General features: G+C 42.6%; 1 protein-coding gene across 2 annotated transcripts; it reads left to right on the top strand.

Annotated features, from left to right (window-relative positions):
• Positions 1-819: 819 nt before the first annotated feature.
• On the top strand, positions 820-21,697 carry RNPEPL1 (arginyl aminopeptidase like 1). Of its 2 annotated transcripts, none has more exons than XR_013957469.1 (11): positions 820-1,600; positions 8,336-8,476; positions 9,131-9,282; positions 9,722-9,838; positions 10,824-11,059; positions 13,360-13,473; positions 14,535-14,647; positions 15,770-15,878; positions 17,307-17,531; positions 17,776-18,030; positions 18,615-18,753. XR_013957469.1 is itself a non-coding variant. In XM_080624349.1 (11 exons), the coding sequence occupies exons 1-11, from the start codon at positions 887-889 to the stop codon at positions 18,885-18,887; spliced, it is 2,337 nt and encodes a 778-aa protein (XP_080480475.1). In that variant the 5' UTR covers positions 820-886; the 3' UTR covers positions 18,888-21,697. The 2 variants fall into 2 exon arrangements, 1 of the variants encoding a protein (XP_080480475.1); XM_080624349.1 differs by having other exon boundaries at positions 17,776-17,918; positions 18,615-21,697.
• The last annotated feature ends 1,252 nt before the right edge of the window (positions 21,698-22,949 follow it).

The following is a 22,949-nucleotide window of genomic DNA, read 5'->3' as shown; positions in this document are numbered from 1 at the left end:
TCTTCGCGATTTGGGAAGGCAGCAGTGGATGGTGTGTGATTGATTGCCTCGAGGGATGGGGAAAAGTTAAGCGCCTTATGTCTGAGCTGGGATCCGGGGGGGGGGGGGGGCAGTTTAGGGTGAGTGTAGGAGGAAGGCAGCCAAGATGGGAGGGAGGAGATTAAAACAGGGGGTCTCTGGAGTGTTCTGGTAGAGGGGGGGCTGCTAGTGATAGATCGTGAGCTGGGTGTGAGGAGCATAACCAGGAGCAGGACGGAGGAAGCCAAAGAGGTACCAGTAGCATTAGGGTATATGGGTCAGCCCCGCTGGGAGCCGTGGGGGTAGGGAGTTACAGGGTTGTTTGTCTTGGAGCTGGGTAAGGAGGTGAAAATGAAGTGTTCCGGCTGTGCGGAGGCAGACCTGGCGGGGAGGCTGCACCCCGACGGCAGGAGGGAACGGAGCGGGTCTGGCCGCAAAGCGGGAGCTCTGTGGGCCCGGGGTCAGGCAGCACGGCTGGGGGGTGCTGGGGGTGCCTGTGCACGTTTCGAGCCGCCGTGTGAACGGGGCTGCGCACGGTGCAACGGTGGCACCCGGCCGCCGGGGCGCGCCCCACAACTACGGGCAGGAGCAGGCTGGCGCCCCACGGTGCGCGCGCAGCCGGCGGGCGGGGCGGGGCTGCCCTCGAGCTCCCCCAGCCGTGCCGCGCGTCGCCCCCTGGCGGCCTTGCTCGCCGCTGGCTGTTCCGGGCCCTGCGTTCCCTCAGCCGGTGCCTTTCCCGCCCCCCCCCCCCCCCCACCTCGCTTCCCCCCTCCCCGCCCCGGTCGCTCCGGCCGCCGGGGCCTCCCTCCTTCCCGCCCGCCCATGGATTTCACATAGCAGCAGCCGCCTCCGTCTCCTCCTCCGCTCCATGGCGGCTCCGGCTCCGCGGACACCCGGCCTGTGCTGCTGCCGCAAGGGGTCCGCAGCAGGGCCGGAGGCGCCGCCGGCCCCGCCGCCGCCTCCCGAGCCGCCGCCGGACGTAGCTTCGTCCTCCAGCTCTCAACTCTTCACCCTCCGCCACCTGCACCTGGGGCTGGAGCTGCGGCCCGAGGCCCGGGCGCTGGCGGGCTGCCTGGTGCTGGAGCTCTGCGCCCTGCAGCCGCAGCCCCGCGCTCTGGTGCTGGACGTCCACCCGGCTCTGCGCGTCCTCTCGGCCGCCTACCGCCGCTCCACGGTGGGGGAAGCACCCTGCTCATTCGCCTTCTCGCCCGCTGAGGCCGCCACCGCCGCCACCCCGCTGCCCCCACCGCCCTGCCCTCCGCCGCCACCGCCGCCCTGCGCGCCGCCCTGCGCCGCCAGCCCGCCCTCCACCGCCACCTTCCTCTCGGCGCCCTGCATCGCCGCCAGCCCTCTGCCCGCCGCCCCCCCGGCGGAGCGGCCCGCCAGCCCCTCGCCTGCCACCGAGCCGCCGCCGCCGCTGCCCGTCTTCGCCCAGCCACCCTGCGCCGCCTGCCCGCTCGGCTTCAGGGTGGACCCCTTCACCGACTACGGCTCGTCCCTCACCATCTCCCTGCCCGCCGCCCTGCAGCCGCACCAGCCCTTCCAGATCATCGTCCGCTACACCACGGCCGATGGTCCCGCCGTGAGTACTGGGCTGCGGGGGGCGGCGGGGCCCAGATGGGGGGGTTGGGGAGTGGGAAGCCGAGTCCCTGGATGCCTGGTGGGCTCTTCCCGTGTCACCCCCACCTTCCACACATCTTTCTTCTGCTGTAACTGACCGTAAGGCAAGTGCCCTGGCCCCGCAGCAAAGGCGGCGGGAGATACTTCACTGTCAGCCCCTCCTTTTATGTCACCGTCTCTCTGCTGCCCCTTTCCTCCTCGCCTGGCAGCCGCCTGCCTGCCTGTCAGCAGCATTCGTCCCCTGTCCGGTGCCCGCAGGAGCACCCGGTGGTGCCAGTCCTTGCCTGTTACCACCGAGTCCTGCGCGGTGCCGTGCTCAGCAGTGATGCTCGCACCTTCCCAGGCCTCTATGCTTCCCTCGCTTCCCTCGCTTCCCTCGCTTCCCTCGCTTCCCTCGCTTCCCTCGCTTCCCTCGCTTCCCTCGCTTCCCTCGCTTCCCTCGCTTCCCTCGCTTCCCTCGCTTCCCTCGCTTCCCTCGCTTCCCTCGCTTCTGCTATTCATCCCCCATCACGGTAGTAATTTTAAAGTTTTTCATCCTTTAAGGGTATTGCAGTTGCTGGGGAGGAGTGTGAAAAACTGAGAACTCATGCCTGCCTCATTTCTTCAAGACAGTTTACGTAATCCCCAAATATGGGAGTTTCCCCATGGATTTTGCCAGGTGCTTACAAAACCAGGCCTTGTGCACCTTGTCGACAGTTCAGGAGCTTTGAGAGGAGCAGAGGGAGATTCCTAAAGTATTCCTAAATGTATTCCTAAAAGTTACCTGCTTGAAAAAAGAAAGAGAAATTACCCCAAAATACCCATTTTGACGTGGCCACGAGAGATGCTTGTATGTCTGCATGGATTTACCTTCTTCAGTAGTGAGATGCTTTGTAAATTCTGTTCACTTCTTTTAACCCCCTGGTATTTAGAAGCACTTTCTTTTTGCTGCCTTCTTAGGTGTTGTCTAGCAGATCTTGTGTTTTAAAGAAGTTCTGATAGTAAAAATATAAATTGATCACTTGAGCATCAGTTCTTTTTGTTACTGTACAGCCTGCTCAGGCTGGAAATTAAACTAATGTGATTTTCACCACGTGATTCATGAGTCTATTTGCCAAAGAGATGTTTTTTCAGAGTCTTGCAACTTTGATGCCTCTGTCTTGCCTAATGGAATTGACTCTCAGCCTGCTGGTCTGGCATTGCTGTTGCATTGGTGAAAAATGTGTGGATCTATTTGATTATTACAGTGTGTTTAGCAAGAATTGAATATTAACAGTTTCAAGTAACCCAGTAGCATGTATGTACCAGGCCTTTCCTTATGAAAGGAGAGTGTTGCTGAATAGAATGGTTTGCTGGATCTTTTTCTGTCTGATTTTAATGCTACAGTGAAGCTCACAAAAGTGACTTCATTCTCAGAATGATCTGGATAGTCTTACTGCTATGGCTCACTTACTACTTGGCTCACTTGGAATAGTGAGTTCCACATAAAGATTTTTATTGACAGAAGTTTCCTTTTCTTATATGGTTACTTTTTAACATGCTGGTCTTTCCCTAAAAGTGCAAAAATGAGATGAAATTCTGGCACTTTTAAATTCACAGCCACTTGTGAGGATACTGTTCCTTTTCAGCTCTGGAACTCCGGGATTAAATATTTCCTTGTACAATACTCTGCTGTGGTTTTCTGCACTTAAGAGGTATGTGAGAGGTGTCTTTCAGGGCCTGCAGTGTGTCCAGAAGATTCTGTTCTTTTTTTCTTTCAAGATTTTATGAAGAAACCTGTTTCTTTTGCCCACTCTCTGCCTTTTTTATGGTAAGAAGGCTTTACAGCTAATTTGGTGGTGTTGTATGCTTCATAATCATTCTCAGTATGGCTGAGCCATACCTCCTGAAGTACATGATAACATGCTTTCCTTCTCTTGAGCAAATCGTTTTATTTTAAGCTAGCCTGTGCTTTCTCCTGGGTTTTGCCAGCCCTTTTGCCAGAGGGGCAGACTGTCCTACTGTGTCTGTGGAGATGATTTCAGATGTAACAAAATACTGCTGTGACACTCAGCTTTAGAAATGGTCTGGCAATCACTGGAAGGTGCAGGGCACTGATTGATGTGATGTTCATTTAGTTTCTCCTTGGCCCTACACACAGTAGAGCATGAATGCTACACATTTGAGGATGCAGAGAATAGGGCATTTTTGTCATTCCCTCTGTTGTTTGTCTTGCTTCCCCTGGGTCAGACGTGAACCAGCTATTTTTCTTCCTGTCTTTTGAAGCCTATTGTACCTTTAATGGCATGTATTACTTCAATTGAAATGTAGCTACAAGGACTCATATCAAAAGATTATTGATGGTTACACTGTCAGGGGCATGCATTGCCTTTTTCAAGTGAGACTGAAAAGTAGAAGCAGGCGTGCTCACTCCCATAAATTGTACCCGGTTTCCTTGCTCACTGTTGTAGGTTTTGGCTGGCAGAATGTTTGTCCTCGAGAAGCACCTGCTCTAGCCCTTCATGTTCAGCATGCTAAACTATTTGCTTGTGGATCCCAAGTCAGTCTGTGCCATTGTAGTGCTCTCTGTCATGGTTGTTGTTCAGCCCAGTGTTGCATTTTAGTAGGGATGAGTAACACGTATGTGTATAAGGATGACCTGGCTTATACTCATATCTAGTACATTTTGTCCCAGTCCTTTTTCTCTGTGTTATTGAAGCAACTTCACAGTGTTAGACATCTCTCTCTCCTAAAAGTTCTATTTTCTTTGGCCTTTCTGTGACTATAATCTGTTTAGGTCAGAGTTTATTTTCTATGAGACCCCTAGTATACTTGTGGGACCTATAAAACAGTGAATTTGTGTTATATTACAGTGCAGCATGGATGTGTTGGCAGTAAGACCAGCAGCAGAGACAGTAGTCTGTTTAAAATTGGAAACCTGTTGCCTTGGTATGCTTGGTTTGAGCCATCTGGATATGTTATTCCACTGTCCCATTATTTCTTGTGTGGAGGAAGGAGCCAAGATCTTTGGTTGTTTGATGGACATTGAGAGACAGCTGAGAGATTAATTGTGCCTTTCACAGAACATTCCAGCTCCCTGTGCTGTTAGGAAACTATATGCTTGGTACATCACCAGTTTGCATCAGAAGTGAGACCATCATAAACATTTTGTATCTCTCATGGTGTGGGCTGAAGGCACACATTAATCAGGTGTATCAGTGATAGTAGCCTGGCTCTTTCTCCCTTTCTTTTCCCTCACCTCCTTAATTCTTGGTCCTATAAATACTCTTTCAGAAGCTTTTTTTTTTTTTTTCTTTTCCTTCCCTAGGGAGAAAAATCTACATCCAGATTTTGCCCACTGTGTCACACCTGATTTGGCAGTGCGTGTGTTAACACCAGTGCTATTTTCTTTCCATGACAGCCTTCAGTGCAAACCCTGCTCTGTGTTCTGGCATAAAAAACAATAACATTTCCTCATCTTCAGGATTTAGCACTAAGGGCAGCCCTTTTTGCAGTGTGGAGACTTCCCCGTTGTTCCATTAGATTTGTCCTGATTCCGCACAGTGACTTGCTGTCCAGATGTGTGCCTTGTTGCTCCTGTCACATCCTCTGCATCTTGGAAGTGTGGTTTACTTTGTTGTTGGGTGAAGCGGCTTGTTGTTGGTCTAGAACAGAAACTGTGGCATTACAGCTGTTCTTGGAAGATTCATCAATAATGCAGTAGAAACATGGAGAGATTAAAATCTGAAAGAGGCTTAGCAAATTGCCTCTGTCATTTGCCAATTTGGGTGAAAGATTATAATCTAAGTCAATAAAAATAATATTATTGGCAAGAGCCTTATAAAGTGTGAGCTGCTTTGCAGCAGGGGGAAGCCTGCACTGCCCAGAGCCTCTGTTCAGCAGAGGAACTAAGCAGCAGAATCTTTGGTTTTGCTTGAAATGCATCATAGAGCAGTTTTAATGTGTGAAACAGCTCTGCTGTATACATGAAAAACTGTCTAAAAATGATGAGCACTCTGACATCACATATATTTCCAAAGGGGAACACAGGAGAGATTTGGATGTAGGGAAGATGAAACGGTCCCAAGTACTGCTCTGTCCCTGTGTAGTGCTCCGCCCCCAGCAGCACCCTGCTTCATGCACTCCTTTCTGGGATGCTGCTTGTGCTCATTTTCGCCAGTCCAGAGCCCTGCCTCTGTCCGGCAGCATAGCCTGATCTATTTATATTACAGATCTATTTATATTGTTTCAGGATAACTTTCATCATTGTTCCAAGTGCATCTGGAAAGAGAGACAGAGGCTTGCCATGTAGCTGCAGACATTAGGAAACAGGGGGAAAAAATACTTCATCCTCTGCAAATGTTTTCCCTCTTGGCCTGTGGGGCTGGTGTTTCATTTAACTTCAACTAAATGTCAAATAAAGGGGGACCAGTTAAAAAGAAATTGTCCTTAATTTTTATAAACAAGAATTGGCTTCTCCATTCCCCTTTGCTTCCTGCTTATGTTTTCTTCCTGTGCTGGTCATGGAGAACTTCCCCTTATCTCTCTGCTCTAAACACATTGTCTGTCAGCCCTTTTTCCTTTCTACTCTAGTGTTGCAACTTAGGTCTAGTGGTGTCTTATCTCTCTGTTTTCTTTGTTAGCCTTTTCTGTCTCAAAAAGCAAAGGAAGCAGGACCTTTTGAAGGTGAGTCTCTTCAGCAGGGCCAATGATACAGATTGTAAGTCAGACTTTTTGTGATACGAGCACAAAGCCAGTGATAACGGTGTGTTTTTAAAAGTTGGCATTGGGGCAGATCTTTAAAAACTTTATTTCTGAGTCTCTTTCCTAGATCATTAGAAAGCCACTAGCATGCATTAAGACATAGCACTTGAACTTTTATGTGAATATGTATTCTGGGTGGAAGCTATTAGTTTCAAACTGAAGTTTTGATGAGATGTGTGTTCCCAAATGTTTTCTGGAATAGTTGTCTCCAGTTCCATAACGTCACATCACAGACATTATATTCATTGCTGTGAAATGCAGGTATCCACGGTGTGGAAACCCGTAGCGATGCAGTGCACCTGAGCTGTGACCTAGGGATTTGACCATTGAGAGGCTGAAATGCAGCACATGGATTTGAGTAGTCGCGTAGCCTTAGCCCCTGCAGTGTACATGAGACAGGGTTCATCAGAAGTCATGCTTTTAAGCATATTTCTGGCTCAACAGGCTTGAAGCAGAAGAGGGCAATCTTAAAACAAATTTCAAGGAAAGAATGCTGCTCTGAGATTAATTTTACTTCTAGATAAAAGTTTTTAATTTTGTAATGCTTTCCACCTAAAAAAACCAAAAATCAACCCACATTTGCCAGTGGAAGCGTGAACCTCTATGAATAACTGAAAGCTGCTGACAGTATGTTTCCCGTACCCTTCGCTGATCCCTGAGAGTGCTACTGAAGTGGATGATTTGGGAGAGGGGCATGCTGGCATCTGAGGAGAAGGGTCTAAAAGCAGGGGAGGAAGATAACAAACAGTAACTTTATAGGACAGAGGGAAAGAGAGAAAACTTTTGACTTCCAGAACACAGAGAAGTTAACTATGAGACAAAATTGTGATACGTTGTTAAAACGAGAGCAGAGGTAGTACCCAGACTTCTATAAGTATTTCATTGCTTTCTGTTGAGGCCCAGAACTGAACTAGTGTCTGTGCTAACTGCTGTTCCCTGAATTCAGATTTATTGGTTGCTTTGATCTAGGAATTCAGCAGACTCAGAGGTTTTATTCCTGGTGCTTGACTGTTCCCAAGACTTCCAGTGGTTACAATTTTATTGCAAGTTTCACAGTATTAGACATTTTCCGTAGAAGTGTAGCTCCAGAGTTCTAGGATTACAAGAAAATCCTTGTTTAAAATGGTTCCTACGCTTCAAAGTTGGAGGCAGGGAGCATGTGAAAGCATAAACATTACATTTGAAACAGAAAAACCAAAAAGGCAAATAACTGTACTTTTTCATATTATTTTTAGTCTGTTCTAATTGTTTGCCAAGGGTCTGACTCTTGATTTATTTGCTGTTTGATACTGAAAATTGACATGCTCAGGGGTGGGTTTTGTTGCTTTTCTTTTGGTGACCACCCAGAACCTCCTTATCCATTATGTAAAAAAAAGGCCTCCAGTGTCATTGACCAGATGTTTCTTACATATACTGCCTTTTTTACCTAGTGTCAAAATGTTGGATGCTTCAGCCGGCGGGGCGGTGTCAGGAGCACAGATAATGCTGTGTACACTGCTCAGCCTCAGGGGTTTTGGTTGGTGGGTTTGTGTTATTCTTTTTTTTTCTTTTTTCCAGCTTGCATTACCTGACCCCTACTGCTTCTGTTCATGTCAAATTAAAAACATGAAGATATTCAGAATTCTCCCTCTGAGAAGAAAGTCGTGTGGATGTTTGTTAGGGACCTGTTATAACCAATAAAATTGATACAACAGAAGTAGAGAGTGGCTGGAAGACATCGTGTTGTGTGGCACCACTCAGTGTTGAGACAGCAGGAAATTACTCTGAGTAGTCACAGCAAATAAACAGGAGTAGGAAGATGTATTGTTGGAAATAGAAATGTGCCCTGTGCCCAGTATTCGTATGGGGAGCCAAACAGCTGAGGTGTTTCTTTTCCACCCACAATCCTCTTGATTTCAGGTTTTGGTTTTTGGCAGTTTGTCCTTGTGATTTTTTTCATTTTCCCTCACCTATTCTTCACATCATGTTTCAACAGATCTGGTGGCTGGATCCAGAACTGACATATGGCAACGCCAAGCCATTTGTCTTCACACAGGGCCACTCTGTGTGTAACCGATCTTTCTTCCCCTGCTTTGATACACCAGCAGTGAAATGTACCTACTCAGCTACTGTCAAGGTAAGAGACCAGAGGGCTGTAAATGATTCATGGAGTGCTAAGCTGCTGTTAATTCGTGACAGTATAGTTACATGGTGTATGTACATATATAAAATATTAATCGTGACAGTGTTATAAAAGTTTTTAGATCCCATTCTGGTTGTTGGGCCAGAAACAGGTTACTGCCACAAAGGCAACTCTGTTGCCTATCATGCTTGGGTCTCGCCTTCCCTGTACTGAGTGCTGAAAGAGTAACCATGAAATGGGATAATATGATAGAGGGAATTTGGCTAGTCATTTTCAGTAGTGGTTATTGATGGTAATATTCAGCTGTATTTTATCAGTTCTTGAAAGGAAAAACCTCAAAGTTTTATGAAAGCAGCATCAAATAATTTTGCATTTTGTGTAGATGAAATAATTTGATATCTGAGCACTTTTGAGGCAGCTGGCATAAGACCTATGCAATATGTGAGAAGTAATATTTTTGGTTAGTGTGTTTTCCTGGGCTGGGTAGATGTGGTCTAAAGAACTTGCAGAAATCTTGCATTTTGTGTTATCTAAATGATTGATTTTAATATACATCCTCAGACATAGATGAAAAACCCCAGAGATATCTGTGGTGTAGTCATTCGTCTGTGGTCAAGTGAGTTCATGTGTATGATGTTGGTGTTCCAGGCTCCAGCAGGCATACAGGTGTTGATGAGTACCACCCAAAGTACCTACTTAGAAGAGGAAGGTGTATATCAATTTTACATGGAATATCCAGTTCCTGCCTACCTCGTGGCCCTGGTGGCAGGAGACCTAATACATGCAGACATAGGTCCTAGGTAAGATTTGCAGTGAGTTGGTTCTGCTTTTTATGTCTCTGTACAGCGCTTCATGTTATAAGTAGTAAATATGTTGAGTCATATGTTGATAAGGGAACCGTTGGGACTGTGAGGTGTGAGCATTCAGAGAGTTGGTGGTTTTTTTGGATGTAAATAAATTCATGGCACTGCACTGGCAAGATATTGTCCTCCTTTCATAAATGCTGCTTATTGTTCCCATAGTCATTACAGCTATTTGTCTCATTGCCTTATTTAAGAGATCTTTGGTTCTCTCTTGCCATGTATGCATAGAGTGTTAGCCTAAAGAAAGCCCAAGTCTGATGTGGGACTTCTCAGCACTGTTACCATACATAGAAATGTGGTGAGAAGTCAGGCTATTTTTTCTAAGAGATAATTCAGTTTGCTGAAGCATCACCTGATGTTTTCTGTTTTGTGACAGGAGCAGAGTGTGGGCAGAGCCTTGCCTGCTGCCAACAGCCATCAGCAAGCTTTCTGGCATTGTTGAGCGCTGGTTGACGGCTGCAGAGAGTCTGTATGGCCCATATATATGGGGACGGTGAGTTTAAGAAGTGTCTCAGGAATGTGTAATGAGAAAAAAGTAGAAAGAAATGATCACGTTTTCTTCCTGTGCTAGCAATAGCAGGACAAATGAGCTTCTCAAATGGAAGCACTGCAGTATGTGGAAACAAACTGGAGTTCTGTCTCTGCACGTGGCAGAGAGGATCATGAAAGCATGTGGTGTTTTTGGATCGGTGGGCAGAATTGGAGGTCTCTAAACAGTGGATCTTGCCTGAGGAATGAAGGTTTTTGATATTGTAGAGTTTCGTGATGCAAGTTCAATGTTGGGCTGGGCACCATTTAAAATACATGGCAGTTTTATTTATCTTATTTACTTTTACATTTGGTACTTGACATATATTTGTTGTGCTATGCCTGGAGCATGCTGAAAACCTGACTCAGGACAGACTTGCTGAAAGTCCTAGTCCCTAAACCCAACATTAATAGTTTCTGACTCTGTATTAAAAGAGAATGTTTTTGAGAGAATGCTTTGTTTCTTTGGATAGGAGAAAATGTTTACAAAGGCTTCCTATATTTCTTTGCTAAAGGTAAGCAGGAAGAATGTGGTGGTGTTTTTATCTTACAAAATGTTGCTTGAAATAATCTGAGAACATGGCCGAGTGTGCCAGTGCTGATCATAGGTAGAGAAATGTGGAAAGCAAAACAAATAGTATTGTTATATTCTGAAGCAGAGAAACCAGAGTTATTTTGCTGACACTGCAGGTATACCACATCAATTAATTCTATAGCTTCCTGACCTCTTTCTTTCCTGGGAGCCTGTGAGGACTCAACACTGTGTGTGTGGTAGTGTATGTAGTGTAAGCAGAAGAATTAGGCACTGCTACTCTAGAAATCTTGCTCCTGAAGTCACAAAAAAGTCTCAGAAGTGCCTTCCCTAACGGAAAAAAAAAAAGTTACTTTGTGTTTTGAAATTTGCAATTTACCTCTCTCCTTTCTCCCCTCTTTTCTCTCCCTACTTTTAGATATGACATTGTTTTTCTTCCACCATCCTTCCCTATTGTTGCTATGGAAAACCCATGCCTGACCTTCATCATCTCTTCCATTTTGGAGAGTGATGAGTTTTTGATCATTGATGTCATTCATGAAGTTGCCCACAGCTGGTTTGGAAATGCAGTCACCAACGCTACATGGGAGGAGATGTGGCTGAGCGAGGGGCTGGCCACATATGCACAACGCCGGATCACCACAGAGACCTATGGTACAGATGCAGAAATGTTTCTGCTTATGCTATATCAAACCAGTAGTTAAGAGTTGGCTGCATAGAATATTTGTCTTAGGGGCTCAAAAGTCTGTAGGGAGCTGGTTTTTTTTGTTTGGTTTTTTTCTGTTTCTGGAACACACATGGCCCCAGACTTTGCATTTAGCATCTTAGATGCTTAGAGTCTGATGTTATCTTGGCTTTGAGTGGAACCAGTAGCTGATAAGGTAACAGGGGCATGAGCGAAGTGTGTTAGCACAGCATTGTAGGAACTGTGGAATTGTGGTATCAGGGAGACATTTGTATGTCAGAGTCATCCTCTGAAGCAGAGGATGCTTCAGAGAAATGTAAGAAATCTTATCATGTTTATGTTGTGGAATAACTATCCTCAAGTGTCTTTCTAATCCTGATCAGTTGGTAGCTACCCACTATAGGAAAGAATGATAGCAATAGCACTTAAAAAAAACCCCACATCTATGTAGCTGTCTATCTGTTTGAGGCTTCCTCTAGAATTGTATGGCCCTGCCTTGGCTTGTATCAGTGAATTTCATAGGTCAGACATGGTACTGTCTTTAGAATATCTTAGTAGTAAATAATTCCTACTGTTTTTCAGTTTATTTGGATTTTTTGTTGAAGTGAATAATGGGAACATACACTTCTCTAGTTTGTGGCATTATGTACCATGTGTAGTCTCACATGTCTGCTGTAAACAATTTTGGAAAAAATCCTGGAAATCTTGGCAGAGAGTGTTTAGAAAGATGCCTTAATTTTTATTCATTTATATTGCATCTGGAGATGAGCTGATGATAATGAAGTTTAGGGAAGGAAGTGCTCTGAGCATATATGGAGAGGTTACAATGTGTATAATATATTTTTGAAAGGTCTTCTATGTTAAGTAATTCTCAGTGGTTAGGCCTGTTCTAATAAGTCATGTTATATTATTCACAGCAATGACAGAAGATATTGGCTGTTCTCTATCCCTTCGTAGTCTGTCTCTCTGACAATAGGACAAGATCCTTGCTGATTTTGGTCTATTCTCTTGAAATTTAGAACTGCTTGTTTCAAGCAGCAGTTTTTCAGGAAACTAAGAAATGCCTTTCCCTGTGCCATTCTTTAGTAAGCCCTTTTTACATTCTATTTTGTTTCCAAGACAAACCTCTGATTTAAATCTTGCCATTTCTGACATAATTTCTGGAGTATCTTCTGCTGTCAGTAAAAAAGGCATCTTTGTAATGACATTGTTTACAGAAATTGGAGTCCAGTGACTATACCACACATCTTAGATCTTGCTTAATCCTCCTTCCTGTAGCTTAAAGTAATTGCTCTTAATGCTAGCTATCCTACTTCTTGATTTCCCCTATTAAGCACATCCACCCCTTTCTCTGCCAGTACAGGTTCTTCTATCTTCCACATATATCCTGGTTCTTAATTCTTACGTTGCTTATATCAGTTTCCTGTGTATGTACATCGAGACCCTGAGAATTGTATCTCTGTCATAAGTCCTGTTTTTGAAGTTGAAGACTTCACACAAAAAAACCTAAAGTGTTAATAGTGATGGATGTTAAGTATTTTCTGAATCTGAGAATCCATTTTCCACAGCTTTTTACATCTGAAGTGGCATAGAAAAGATCTCTTGACTTGCCAGTGTAATACAGCTTGTTTGGCTTGAAAGCTTGAAATGCTTTACAGTGCAGTAAGAGCAAAAAGCAGCCTATCCAGTCACAGCTGTAAAAAAAAAAAAAAAAGTCCTAATGAGTGTCAGGTGTATGATACAGTATGGGTAGGATGCTAGATAAAGCTTTAAAAAGAGATCCACAGGATCTGTAATATACCAACTAAATGTAACCCTTTTCTGTTTTCACCCAAGAGGTGACATTTGCTTAGTACTGTCCTTGGCACTGAGTATGGAATCGTGTGTCTAATACCAGTGACATTACGTTTTTGTAGCACTTGATTGCTTCTTGAAAGTTACCTGTATAGTACTCATTCCAATGATTGCAAGAACTGATAAGGTGATGTCAAGGATATAAACTTTAGCATAGCTTTCATGCTGCTTTGTTTTTCAGTTCAGCCTACTGTATAATCAGAATAAGTAAATGCACTGGTTTAGGTTCTGACTTTCATTACAGATTGAATGCAAAAAAACTTTGCAACTTTCTCTGCTGTTACATTACTGTGATTCTGTCTTTCTGTTGTCTTTTATGTTTTCATTAGCTTTTATTTTGTACATGTGCTACCTCTGCACAGGTTAGGTTTTGCTAGTCATTTTTCCCACAACTAATAAGTTTCTTTCTTTGTAGGAGCTGCCTTCACATGTTTGGAGACTGCATTCCGCCTTGATGCTCTCCACAGACAGATGAAACTCCTTGGAGAAGACAACCCAGTCAGCAAGCTTCAGGTTAAACTAGAGCCAGGTATTACTTTTGGCTGAAGCTGCTGTACACAAAATTTCTGCATATTGATGCTGGAATACAGACCAAAAAAGACTATTTTTTCCATATCCCTTATAAAAGAAAGAAAAAAGAAATACTGGTTTGTAAGCCAGTCTAGAAGTAAATAAGGAAACTTGCCTTCAAGTTTTCTTCAAAGTTGGATAATGCATTTTTATAAATATTGTTCTGCTTAAGAACAGAACAGACTCACTGAGTAGAGGCAGTATGAAAAACTGCCTTGAAAGCTGTGTGGTTTGAGCTTCTAAATATGTAAAGTAAAGTAGTTTGAAAATGAAAATGTTTGGAAACACCATATAAAATCCTGTGCTATTAAATGTTTTCCTTTTTTATGTGTTCATGTAAGAACTATGTATGTATGCATAAGCATATAGATAAGCATATGTGTACTTGCTTTGCTGTTGAGTGAGCTGTACAGAGGCTCTTTGGTTATCCCCTGAGCCACCTGCACCTCTGCACTCCAGCATCATGTATCTTCTTCACTGATAGTTCTCTAGTTCTTTGGAACTGTGAAGCAGTCTTCAATCTAGTGGTATTTAAAATGACCTAAAATGCTACTGGAGGTGATACTGGAACTAAGTGGAATGGAAAAGCATGTGTTGGAAGTCTCAAAAAAGGAACAAGTAGGGATTACTTTATACGAATATCTTTAAAAACTTGTGGTATGGTGGCTCTCTGAATTTGGCACTTAGGGGGGAAAAAAAAAGATTTGTCTTTATATGCCAGTTTTCAGTGATTTCTAATTTGAAGTGACTTATTCCTTTGGGGATTAATACTGAGCTTACAATGGTTGATTTTTTTATTTTTTTATTTTTAATTTTTATTATTTTTGTTCTTATTCTTTTAATTTTTAACCCAGCCTATGTGTTTACTGCAGTAAATTAAATGTACTGGCACAGGCTTGTTTCATTCTTAAGTCACTACATCTTGACTTGGTGATCTCTAAGTGGTCTGTGTACTTGGAAGGGTTGGAAATTACTGTCCTCGTTACAGCTTCTTATAAAATTGTTGTCATCTCTTTTCAGGTGTAAATCCTAGTAATTTAATGAACCTCTTCACCTATGAGAAAGGCTACTGCTTTGTTTACTACCTGTCCCAGCTCTGTGGTGACCCAAGACACTTTGACTCCTTCCTAAGAGTGAGTGTAAATGAGTATGAGTTTCTCTTGAGATTCAGAACTGTTCTCCCCCTTCCCTGACCCTCACCTAGTTTTGTCGCTGTGGCTAATTGATAGGGCTAAAGTTGAATTACAAGTGTGTCTGAGAAGGGAGAATGGTTTTGGCCTGGCTGCCAACTGAGATGATTATTTCTACAAGATTTGTCTTCAGTGAATGTGCTCATGCTCCTGTCATCTCAGATTCTGAGTTTAAGGGGTACCAAATACAGAGTAGTAGTATATTTTTGTTACTTCTTGTTCTGTGTTCTAAATAATTAGAATGCTGTTCCAGCATAGATTGTCTGTAACTGGAATGATGTGTCTTCATTCACTATGAAAAAGTAGTAGCTTGTGGGTTTTTAGCCAGGGTGACAAAGGACATGATTTCCTGTATTGGGGCAGGTTACGTGCTTTGAAATACATTTGCAAAACATATAGAAAATTATGTCAGCTATTGACTTGGTTTTTGAAGTGAAACCATTCATGCAGCTTTTTCTTTTTGCTGCACGCATGCTTTTCCTCTCCTCTTCCCATCCATTCCCCACTCCATCTTATCTTTACTTTTGTAAGGGTGTCTTTAGTCCATAATTTATCAGTGAATAATACAGTGGCCAGCTGTGTTCTGACTTTCCACTAGTGTCAAGTATGAGGAAATCTTCCTGCCCTTGATATGTTAATGTATCTGTGATCTGTATCAGAAGAAGAGCTCAGTGCAGTACTGAGCTGTCAGTGTATCTGCAGCTACCCAATTTTTATTTATGGTCCTTTCCTCAGCTGGGGGAAGGAGGGAGAATATTTTTCTTGATTTTTTTTTTTTTTTTTAAATTTTTTTTTTAAACCTTCCAAATACTTGGTTCATGTTTCCATCTCTTTTTATTTGTTGTTGTTTTTAAATTATTTTTTTAATTTTTATTTTATTTGTTTTTATTCTATATATAAAATATATAAGATGTACTAAAATCTATTTTAGTATATATAATCTATATTTTATATAGATTTATTTTTATTTTATTATTATTTATTATTGTTATCACATGTAGTGGCTCTACATTGAAAGGAAGCTGTCTTTCTCCTATCCATAATTTATCCTTTTCACTGTTTCAGGCCTACATCGAGAAGTACAAATTTACCAGTGTTGTTGCTCAAGATCTTCTGGATTCCTTCCTGAATTTTTTTCCAGAGCTGAAAGAGCAATGTGTTGAGAGCAAAGCAGGTAGGAAGTTTACTTAGTTAACTGTAAACACTGTAGGAAATCTGGATGGTAAATTTTGTGCTTGGTTTTGAGGATGTATAAGAAAATTCTAAGGTAAACAGACCCCTTTGGCAACAGCCACATGTTTGTTATAGAAATGGTTGTGATTTATTGTTAACTCCTGCCAGTTGGGGAATGAGATCATCTTAAATTGCTGACAGTTTTGGCATTGATTAGCTGAGTAACCCTTGGTTAACTTTCTCAGGAATTCATCTTTCATGCTGCAGACATGATCCCTGCATGTGAGACTTACACATGCTCAAATGCAGGGAAAAGGTGAATACACTTTGAAATTTCATCTACTTTTATTACAGACAACTTGCTTTGAGAACTGTAACTTTTCTCAAGGTCCTATCCATGCGGATAAAATCTCTTCCATAATGTTTCACACTCTCTTACATCCCCTCTTTATAGCTGTGGGTGGATTTATGGAAGGTCAGTAAACTAGTAGGTGCTTATTAGCCCACTTGCTTGAAGAAATGAGACTAATGTTATCCTGCCATGTGTCCATCCTGGTAAGTAATCACTGAACCTGTTGGTTAGTTTAAACCAGACTGGCAGTGGAGTACAGCTCTTAAGAATGCTAGGTTCCTACAAGCTTTGTGGAGAGATGTAGATAAGCAAGCCTACTGAAGGAAAAGCTGCAGTGTGAGCTCAGCAGTTGTATGTTTTATTTGGCCCACTGGTTGGCTAATGAATTAACCACAGCACATGCTAACTTTTGCCTGGCTAATATTCAGGGGATGCAGGAGAGAGGAGTTTTAGGGTGGATGGTGCGGAACAGGAAGTATTGCCAAGGGTTAGGAAAGTGCTGAGGTGGTAAATGGTTAAGGGGAAGAGCTTTGTTGGAAACCAGGCTCTGCTAGTTCTGCTGCTTTTGGAGAAACTTTTGTTTTGTTTTAGTTATTGATTTTAAAAATACATTTACAATTGCTTGGTTTTGCTGCTGGACAGGAGTTCAGTCAGTACCCTCATCTTTTTCTTTTTTTTTTTAACGAAGCAGGTTTTCCCCCTATTCTTCAGTCTTCCTAAAAATTCAGAGGAAGAGAAACACATGCACAAAAAAATCTTATCTTAGAAGACTGTTTGATCACAGACACTTGTTGGCCTGGCTGTCTTAAAAGCATGTGCATTTCTTGTACTTACCCACTGTAATGGTGAACTCTAGAGAACTCATGGTTAAATTTGGAGAGTGTTGCTGGCATTTTTCCTGGTGTAGCATAGGCTAGCCTGCTGAGGCTGCTAAGACATTAATGTTGCTGTAACTATGGGTCAGTCTGATTTGCTGTTGTTAGAACCTCTCTTAACTGTACTGACCGATCCTGAACCTTGAGGCAGCCAAGCCACCTGCAGACTCCTGCTCCACATTTTTGGTACTCCTCATTCCAGGACTGGAGTTTGAACGTTGGCTCAATGCTACAGGACCTCCATTAGCTGAGCCAGACTTATCTCAGGGATCCAGTCTGACCAGACCGGTGGAGACGCTCTTCAAACTCTGGACCACAGAGCCTCTGGACTCTGCTGCTGCCAGCAGTGTTGACCTCACTAAATGGAGAACGTTCCAAACCGTACTTTTCTTGGACAGATTGCTGGATGGGTCACCACTGCCACGTGGTGAGTACTCTATCAGGATAATAGAAAAGTGTTCCTGTAATAATTAATTTAATTCTAAAAAGCCCTATCCCTCATTGACCTTATCATTAACATGAAGCCACGTTGGATGGGCTTTGAGCAAAAAAGTCCTTTCTAACCCAAACCATTCTATGATTCTGAGATTTAAGGATTCGTTATTCTCTGATGACCCTCAAACTTAACAAGATAGGTCATAGCTCTTTCTCTGTGTATGTACTTTCTTCAGAGGTGATAAAAAAGCTTTCGGAATGTTACTCCTCTCAGCTGGACTCCATGAACGCAGAAATCCGTATCCGCTGGTTGCAGATTGTAGTCCGAAATGACTATTATCCAGACCTTTACAAAGTCCGTCGCTTCTTGGAAAACCAGGTACTAACTGCTGGATTAAAATCACTGCACCTCTCAGTGCATGAGACATGTGCATGAGAAATGCGACGTGAAAGACCTTGGAACTTCTGCTTCCTGGCCAAGTGTAGACCAGGTGTGTTGCTAAGGGACTGAGCGTGGCTCACCTGCTAGTGGGCGGGGAGGAATGGGCAGATGTCATTTGAAATGCCTACAGATAATCTCTGCTTTTCTAGCCTAACTCAATACCCTTGTCCCAGCTCTGCCCAGTGCATTTTTTGTGTTGCTTTGTAGCAGCCCTGCCTTTTCAAGACCAGATATTTTCACACTACTAAAAAACGTGATTGAATATTTATACTTCAGGCAAGACTAGGGCTCATCAAATTCCTTACAGTAGTTTTTATTGTGCAGGAGCAAAAGGTTAGAGCAAAAGGTTAATGCAAAAGGTTAATGCATGTGTTCTCTGTGGCCTCTTCTCAGTCTTTTAAAAATAGTTCTATTACTTGTGGAAGTAGCTCAGTCTTAGAGAACAAATTTTTTTTTATTATCATTCATAAAAAATCTTTGCATTAAACTTCTCTAGAATAGACTTGGCTGAGTTTTGAAGAAATTTATTGTTTCCAGTCTGAAGTCATTCAGGGCTGTTGGAGTGTAGCTGTAGGAGAGCTGAACCTCTTGACTTTGATTGAAGTGATATTATCTAGTTTTCCTTTTTTGCAGATGTCTCGGATGTATACAATTCCACTTTATGAGGACCTTTGCACTGGCACCCTCAAGTCTTTTGCCTTAGAAATTTTTTACCAGACCCAAAACCAGCTGCACCCCAATCTTCGGAAAACCATCCAACAGATCTTATCACAGGGCTTGAATCCATTTCCTGCCATTGACACTACAGCAGTCACTACAGACACACCAGCAATGGTGCTTGAGGACAAAGCCTCAGAGGCCACAAACGGTGCCATTTCACTCAGGGATGTTAATGTGTCTGCCTAGATCACCAGTTCATGCCAGCCACGAAGCTTGAAAGTGGGGACAGAAACAGAGGAAAGATCCCAAGCGTCGCCTCCTTTCCTTCAGCCCTGCAGCTGCAGTGTGTTGTTGTAACTGGATTTCTCTCCCAAAACACAAAGCAAATGTGCCTTCAAGTATCCAGTGTGTGACACTGCCAGATTTCAGAGACCTCCTTCAGCTGTGGAGTGGATATTTTTATTCAGTTTATACTGGGCAGAGGCTCCTGGACAGTTGCTTCTCCATGGAAAGTGGATAGTTCCCTTTCCTGAGGCTCTTCTGGATGATTTCTCCAAGTCTGTCGGTTGGTGGGTTTGGGTTTTTTGGTTGGTTGCTTTTTTTTGTTTGTTTGTTTGGTTGGTTTTTTGTTTTTATCTGAGGCCACTGAGGCATGTCCTGCTTGCTGTGTGTATGGTGCTGGGGAGTGTGTATGTATCAAGCTGTCATTACCCTGATATTTGGGCTGAAGTTCTGCAAAGGAGAGAGTGAGGAATTGTTGGTGGCAGCAAACAAGTTTTCATGTTATGCTCCTTACTGTGACGGAGGTGTTGTGGTTGGGAGGTAGGGGACTAATGCTTAAGTAATTAAGAAACTAATTTTAAATAGCTCCTGTTCCCCCTCACCCCCAGGTGGCTAAATAATAATAATAGGAAACCTTATGATGGATTGGAAATCCTTCTGTAGCTAACCCTACCTTCAGTTTTCCCTTTGCACTCAATGGGAAGGGCAATAAAGGTATGTATAGTCTTGAATTTTCAAAAAAGTTAAAATTAGGTGCCCAAATGCCATCAATTCTGATACTAGCTGGATGCCTAAATCTTTTTGACTTTTGACAAGTTAGCTGCAACCTTTGTGTGTTAGGATGTGTGGCACATGTGTTTGTCAGATTCAGTCTGTCTTCTACTCTGTCCTTTTGGAAGAATTAACAGGACCTTCAATTTAAATTTGGGGTTTTTTTGTTTTGAAGATCCCTAGTATAAATTAGGCCTGTAAGTCAACTGTGGAGATTGTGCTAAAATTTTACTGCCTTGAATAACATTTGTCCGAATAACAGTTGCCCCATCATATGATAGTCTGAGGGAAGCATCCTCCTTTTTGATAAAAGACTTTTAAGCCCCGCTTTACTCGAGTCTGCTTTCTGACTTGTGGTTGTGGTGGTAAGATGCCATTTCGTTTACACAGCATGCTATTTCTCTTGCTCACTGGCCAGGCATGCAAGATGGGAAGACACTCTCTTCCGTCTGCACCATTCAGTCTCAGGAAGGTGAGGGCAAAGCATTGCTGGGTATTAGAGAGTACAAGTGGTGGTTCTTAAGACTGTGCCACATTGTTTCTAATGTGTGGGTGCCTGTGTGCCACTCAGTGAGCACCCACAAAGCATCTCTGAGCTGATTTATCACCAGGATAGACAGCTAGTTGGAATGAAAGGTGAAATATTTGGAAGAGACTCAGCTAAAGGAGATGTGAGAAAGAAACTTATATATAATTTGGGGCAAATTTTATTTTAGCCCTGCTATGGGGATCTACATAGTACAGGAAGAGGGGAAATTAGGGAGCTGGTTTGTTGTTTTTTTTTTTGGTGGGGTTTGTTTTTGGTTTTTTGGGTTCCTTTCTTGTTTGTTTTGTTTGTTTTGTTGGTTTTCTGTTTTTTTTCACCGAAAGTATCTGTTTACACCCATGTGTGGATGGGGACTTAGGTGCTGTTACTGGATCTGCGTTTTCTGGCTTTAAATTAATTTGGACTTCACCGTAGCCTTAGCCTGGGCTGAACTGGGATAAAGCAATAATGAACTCAGGCCTCTGTAGTGCTTCATGGTTTTCAAAATGGGTCATCGGCATTGTTGGGCTTCAGAACTCCAAGCTGTGCTCTTTGCTTCTTGAATCGGGATTATCTTTCAAATTCCGTTTTGTTTTCCCAGAAAGGATGGAGAATGATGTTTTCTGCACAAATCTCTATTTGTTGTTCTATTGAATGAGATCTGTGCAAGCTGATTTTCCACTTCCCAAGTTGCCACTGTTGGTGGTGTGTGTGGTGTGTCTCCTGGTCCCCACTGCTAGCAGCAGCAGCCCGGCCAAGACCAGTAACCACTAGCTGCTTTTGGAATCCCAGGCTTCCACTGTAACATGTCATGGAGAATGTATGTGACATTGGTGGGGAATTTTAAATTTACATGGATGCCTTATGATGACTGTCAAATTAAACTGAGCTTTGTGACAAATTTAGCCTTTTGGGCAGTTTTTCAGCATCCCTGCTATGGATATGTGGAAGAGCTAAGTTGGTACATTGTCTTTGTTTTGTCTTTTTCTGGAGTGCAGCATAGAGGGAGTTTGGAAGCTATTTAAAAGCTGAACAGCAAGATGTTTGAGAGGTTGCAAAAGCAAATAATCAAAAGTAAATATTGTTACTACAACTGACTGAAATACATCAGATCAGCTGTGTTTGCATATACATGCATCAATGCAGGGAAATGTTGGCTGAACCTAATAGACTGTGTTTCTTGATTAAAGAACATGAAATCTAAGTTAGTGTTTCTGCTTTCATCTCTGAGAACCCAACAGGTGGCTATTTTCATAAGGCTTGTTCTCTGAAACACAGCAAGATTTGTTGTAAGCATTCTATGCATCCTTCTTCAGGTACTCTTGCTCCTCCTGTGAACAAGGAGTGCATTTTTATTTTGAAGAGCTGAAAAATTGGCTGCAAGTTTGTGGAGATGAGCCTTCCTTTTGTTGACACAAATTAAATTAATGCTTCAGGCTACTTTCTGGCCTGATTTGTAGTAGATTTCACATTGACAGGCAAATTAGACTGAAATTAAATAGAAACTATCTATTTGCCTTTAGTATGTTCATTTCTGATCTGTTAAAGTAAGATTAGTACAGCAAATTGGTTTTATTTAGGCAGATGCCAAGAAATAGGGTTATCTTTATTATAATGAAAATGAAAGCTGTTACTTTATTTCATTGCAGCTTTGAGCAGGGCAACAAGGGACCTAAAAATACTACTTGTGGAAAAGCTCTGAAGAGCCAAACTCTTCAATAAAATGGAATATTATTGATTTTTTTAGCATTTTGTAGCCATGTTGGTTAATACATTAAGTATAATTGTTGTTAGCTACACATATTACTCTGTTAAGCTTATATCAGTAAGCCTGCTATCATGGTATGTTGCAACATCCTAACTATGCACTTCATTAACCAAGCACAATTCTAAGCAGGCATTCCAAACATTCTCATTTAACCCAAATTTTCTCATGTTCTTGCACTGCAGTGACCTTGGCCATTGCCTTTTCCAGATAACACAGGATCTTTTGTACATCCATGCTAAGCGCATGTACTGCACAAATCACTTAAGTTCACTTCAGTCTGTTTTCCCTGTTTGTGTGTGCTCAAAGATAAAACAACACAATACAGTCAACTCTTACAAATCACATAACACTTGTTTTCACACTTTTCACTATAGATTGATAAAAGCTTAAGGTCATTATGATGACAGTGTCAGACTTTGTGTACAAAAGAAACCACAGTAAAAATCTTAATGTGAGATTTATCAAGCCACTATCCTCTAAGACACAGAATTACTTTTTCTGTTGGGAGGACCGAACTTAAATGACACTGAGTTTGCTGAAGCCTCAGGTAAGTTGTTTTAGCCTTTGATTACCTGCATTCCTAAAGCTACATGCCTAATTTCTAGTTTGGATTTGTCTAGTTTCAGCTTCCGGCTCTCAAAGCTACTGCTTTGTTTGAGAAACATAAACTGCTTACTGTTACTAACCTCTTTCCCAAGTAAGTACCTCTTAATTCATGAAGAAAACAGGTCGAGTTGTTTGGTCTCTTGCTGCAAGGTACGTCTTCCACATTTTATGTATTGCTTTAGCCCTGGGGTGAAGCATAATGTTTCAGCATCCTTTGAAAGTGGAAATTGCACACTGTTTCTCAAAAATTACCTTATGTTGCTGTGTATTTTGCACCACTTAAAAAGATCTTTTTATTAATATTGTGCACTTATTTTTCATTAATTACAGTAGTAATCTGGGCAACAGTTAAAGC

The sequence above is a fragment of the Psittacula echo genome (assembly GCF_963264785.1).
Source record: "Psittacula echo genome assembly, chromosome: 7".
NCBI lineage: Eukaryota > Metazoa > Chordata > Aves > Psittaciformes > Psittacidae > Psittacula > Psittacula echo.
This window is presented reverse-complemented; position numbering and strand designations above follow the sequence as displayed.

Bases quoted from the DNA above. Each gene is read 5' to 3' on its own strand.
- RNPEPL1 (XM_080624349.1), top strand. From the start codon at position 887: ATGGCGGCTCCGGCTCCGCGGACACCCGGCCTGTGCTGCTGCCGCAAG. The intron at 13,474-14,534 runs GTATTACTTTTG...ATCTCTTTTCAG, and splicing joins TCAGGTTAAACTAGAGCCAG to GTGTAAATCCTAGTAATTTA. The intron at 17,919-18,614 runs GTACTAACTGCT...CCTTTTTTGCAG, and splicing joins GTCGCTTCTTGGAAAACCAG to ATGTCTCGGATGTATACAAT.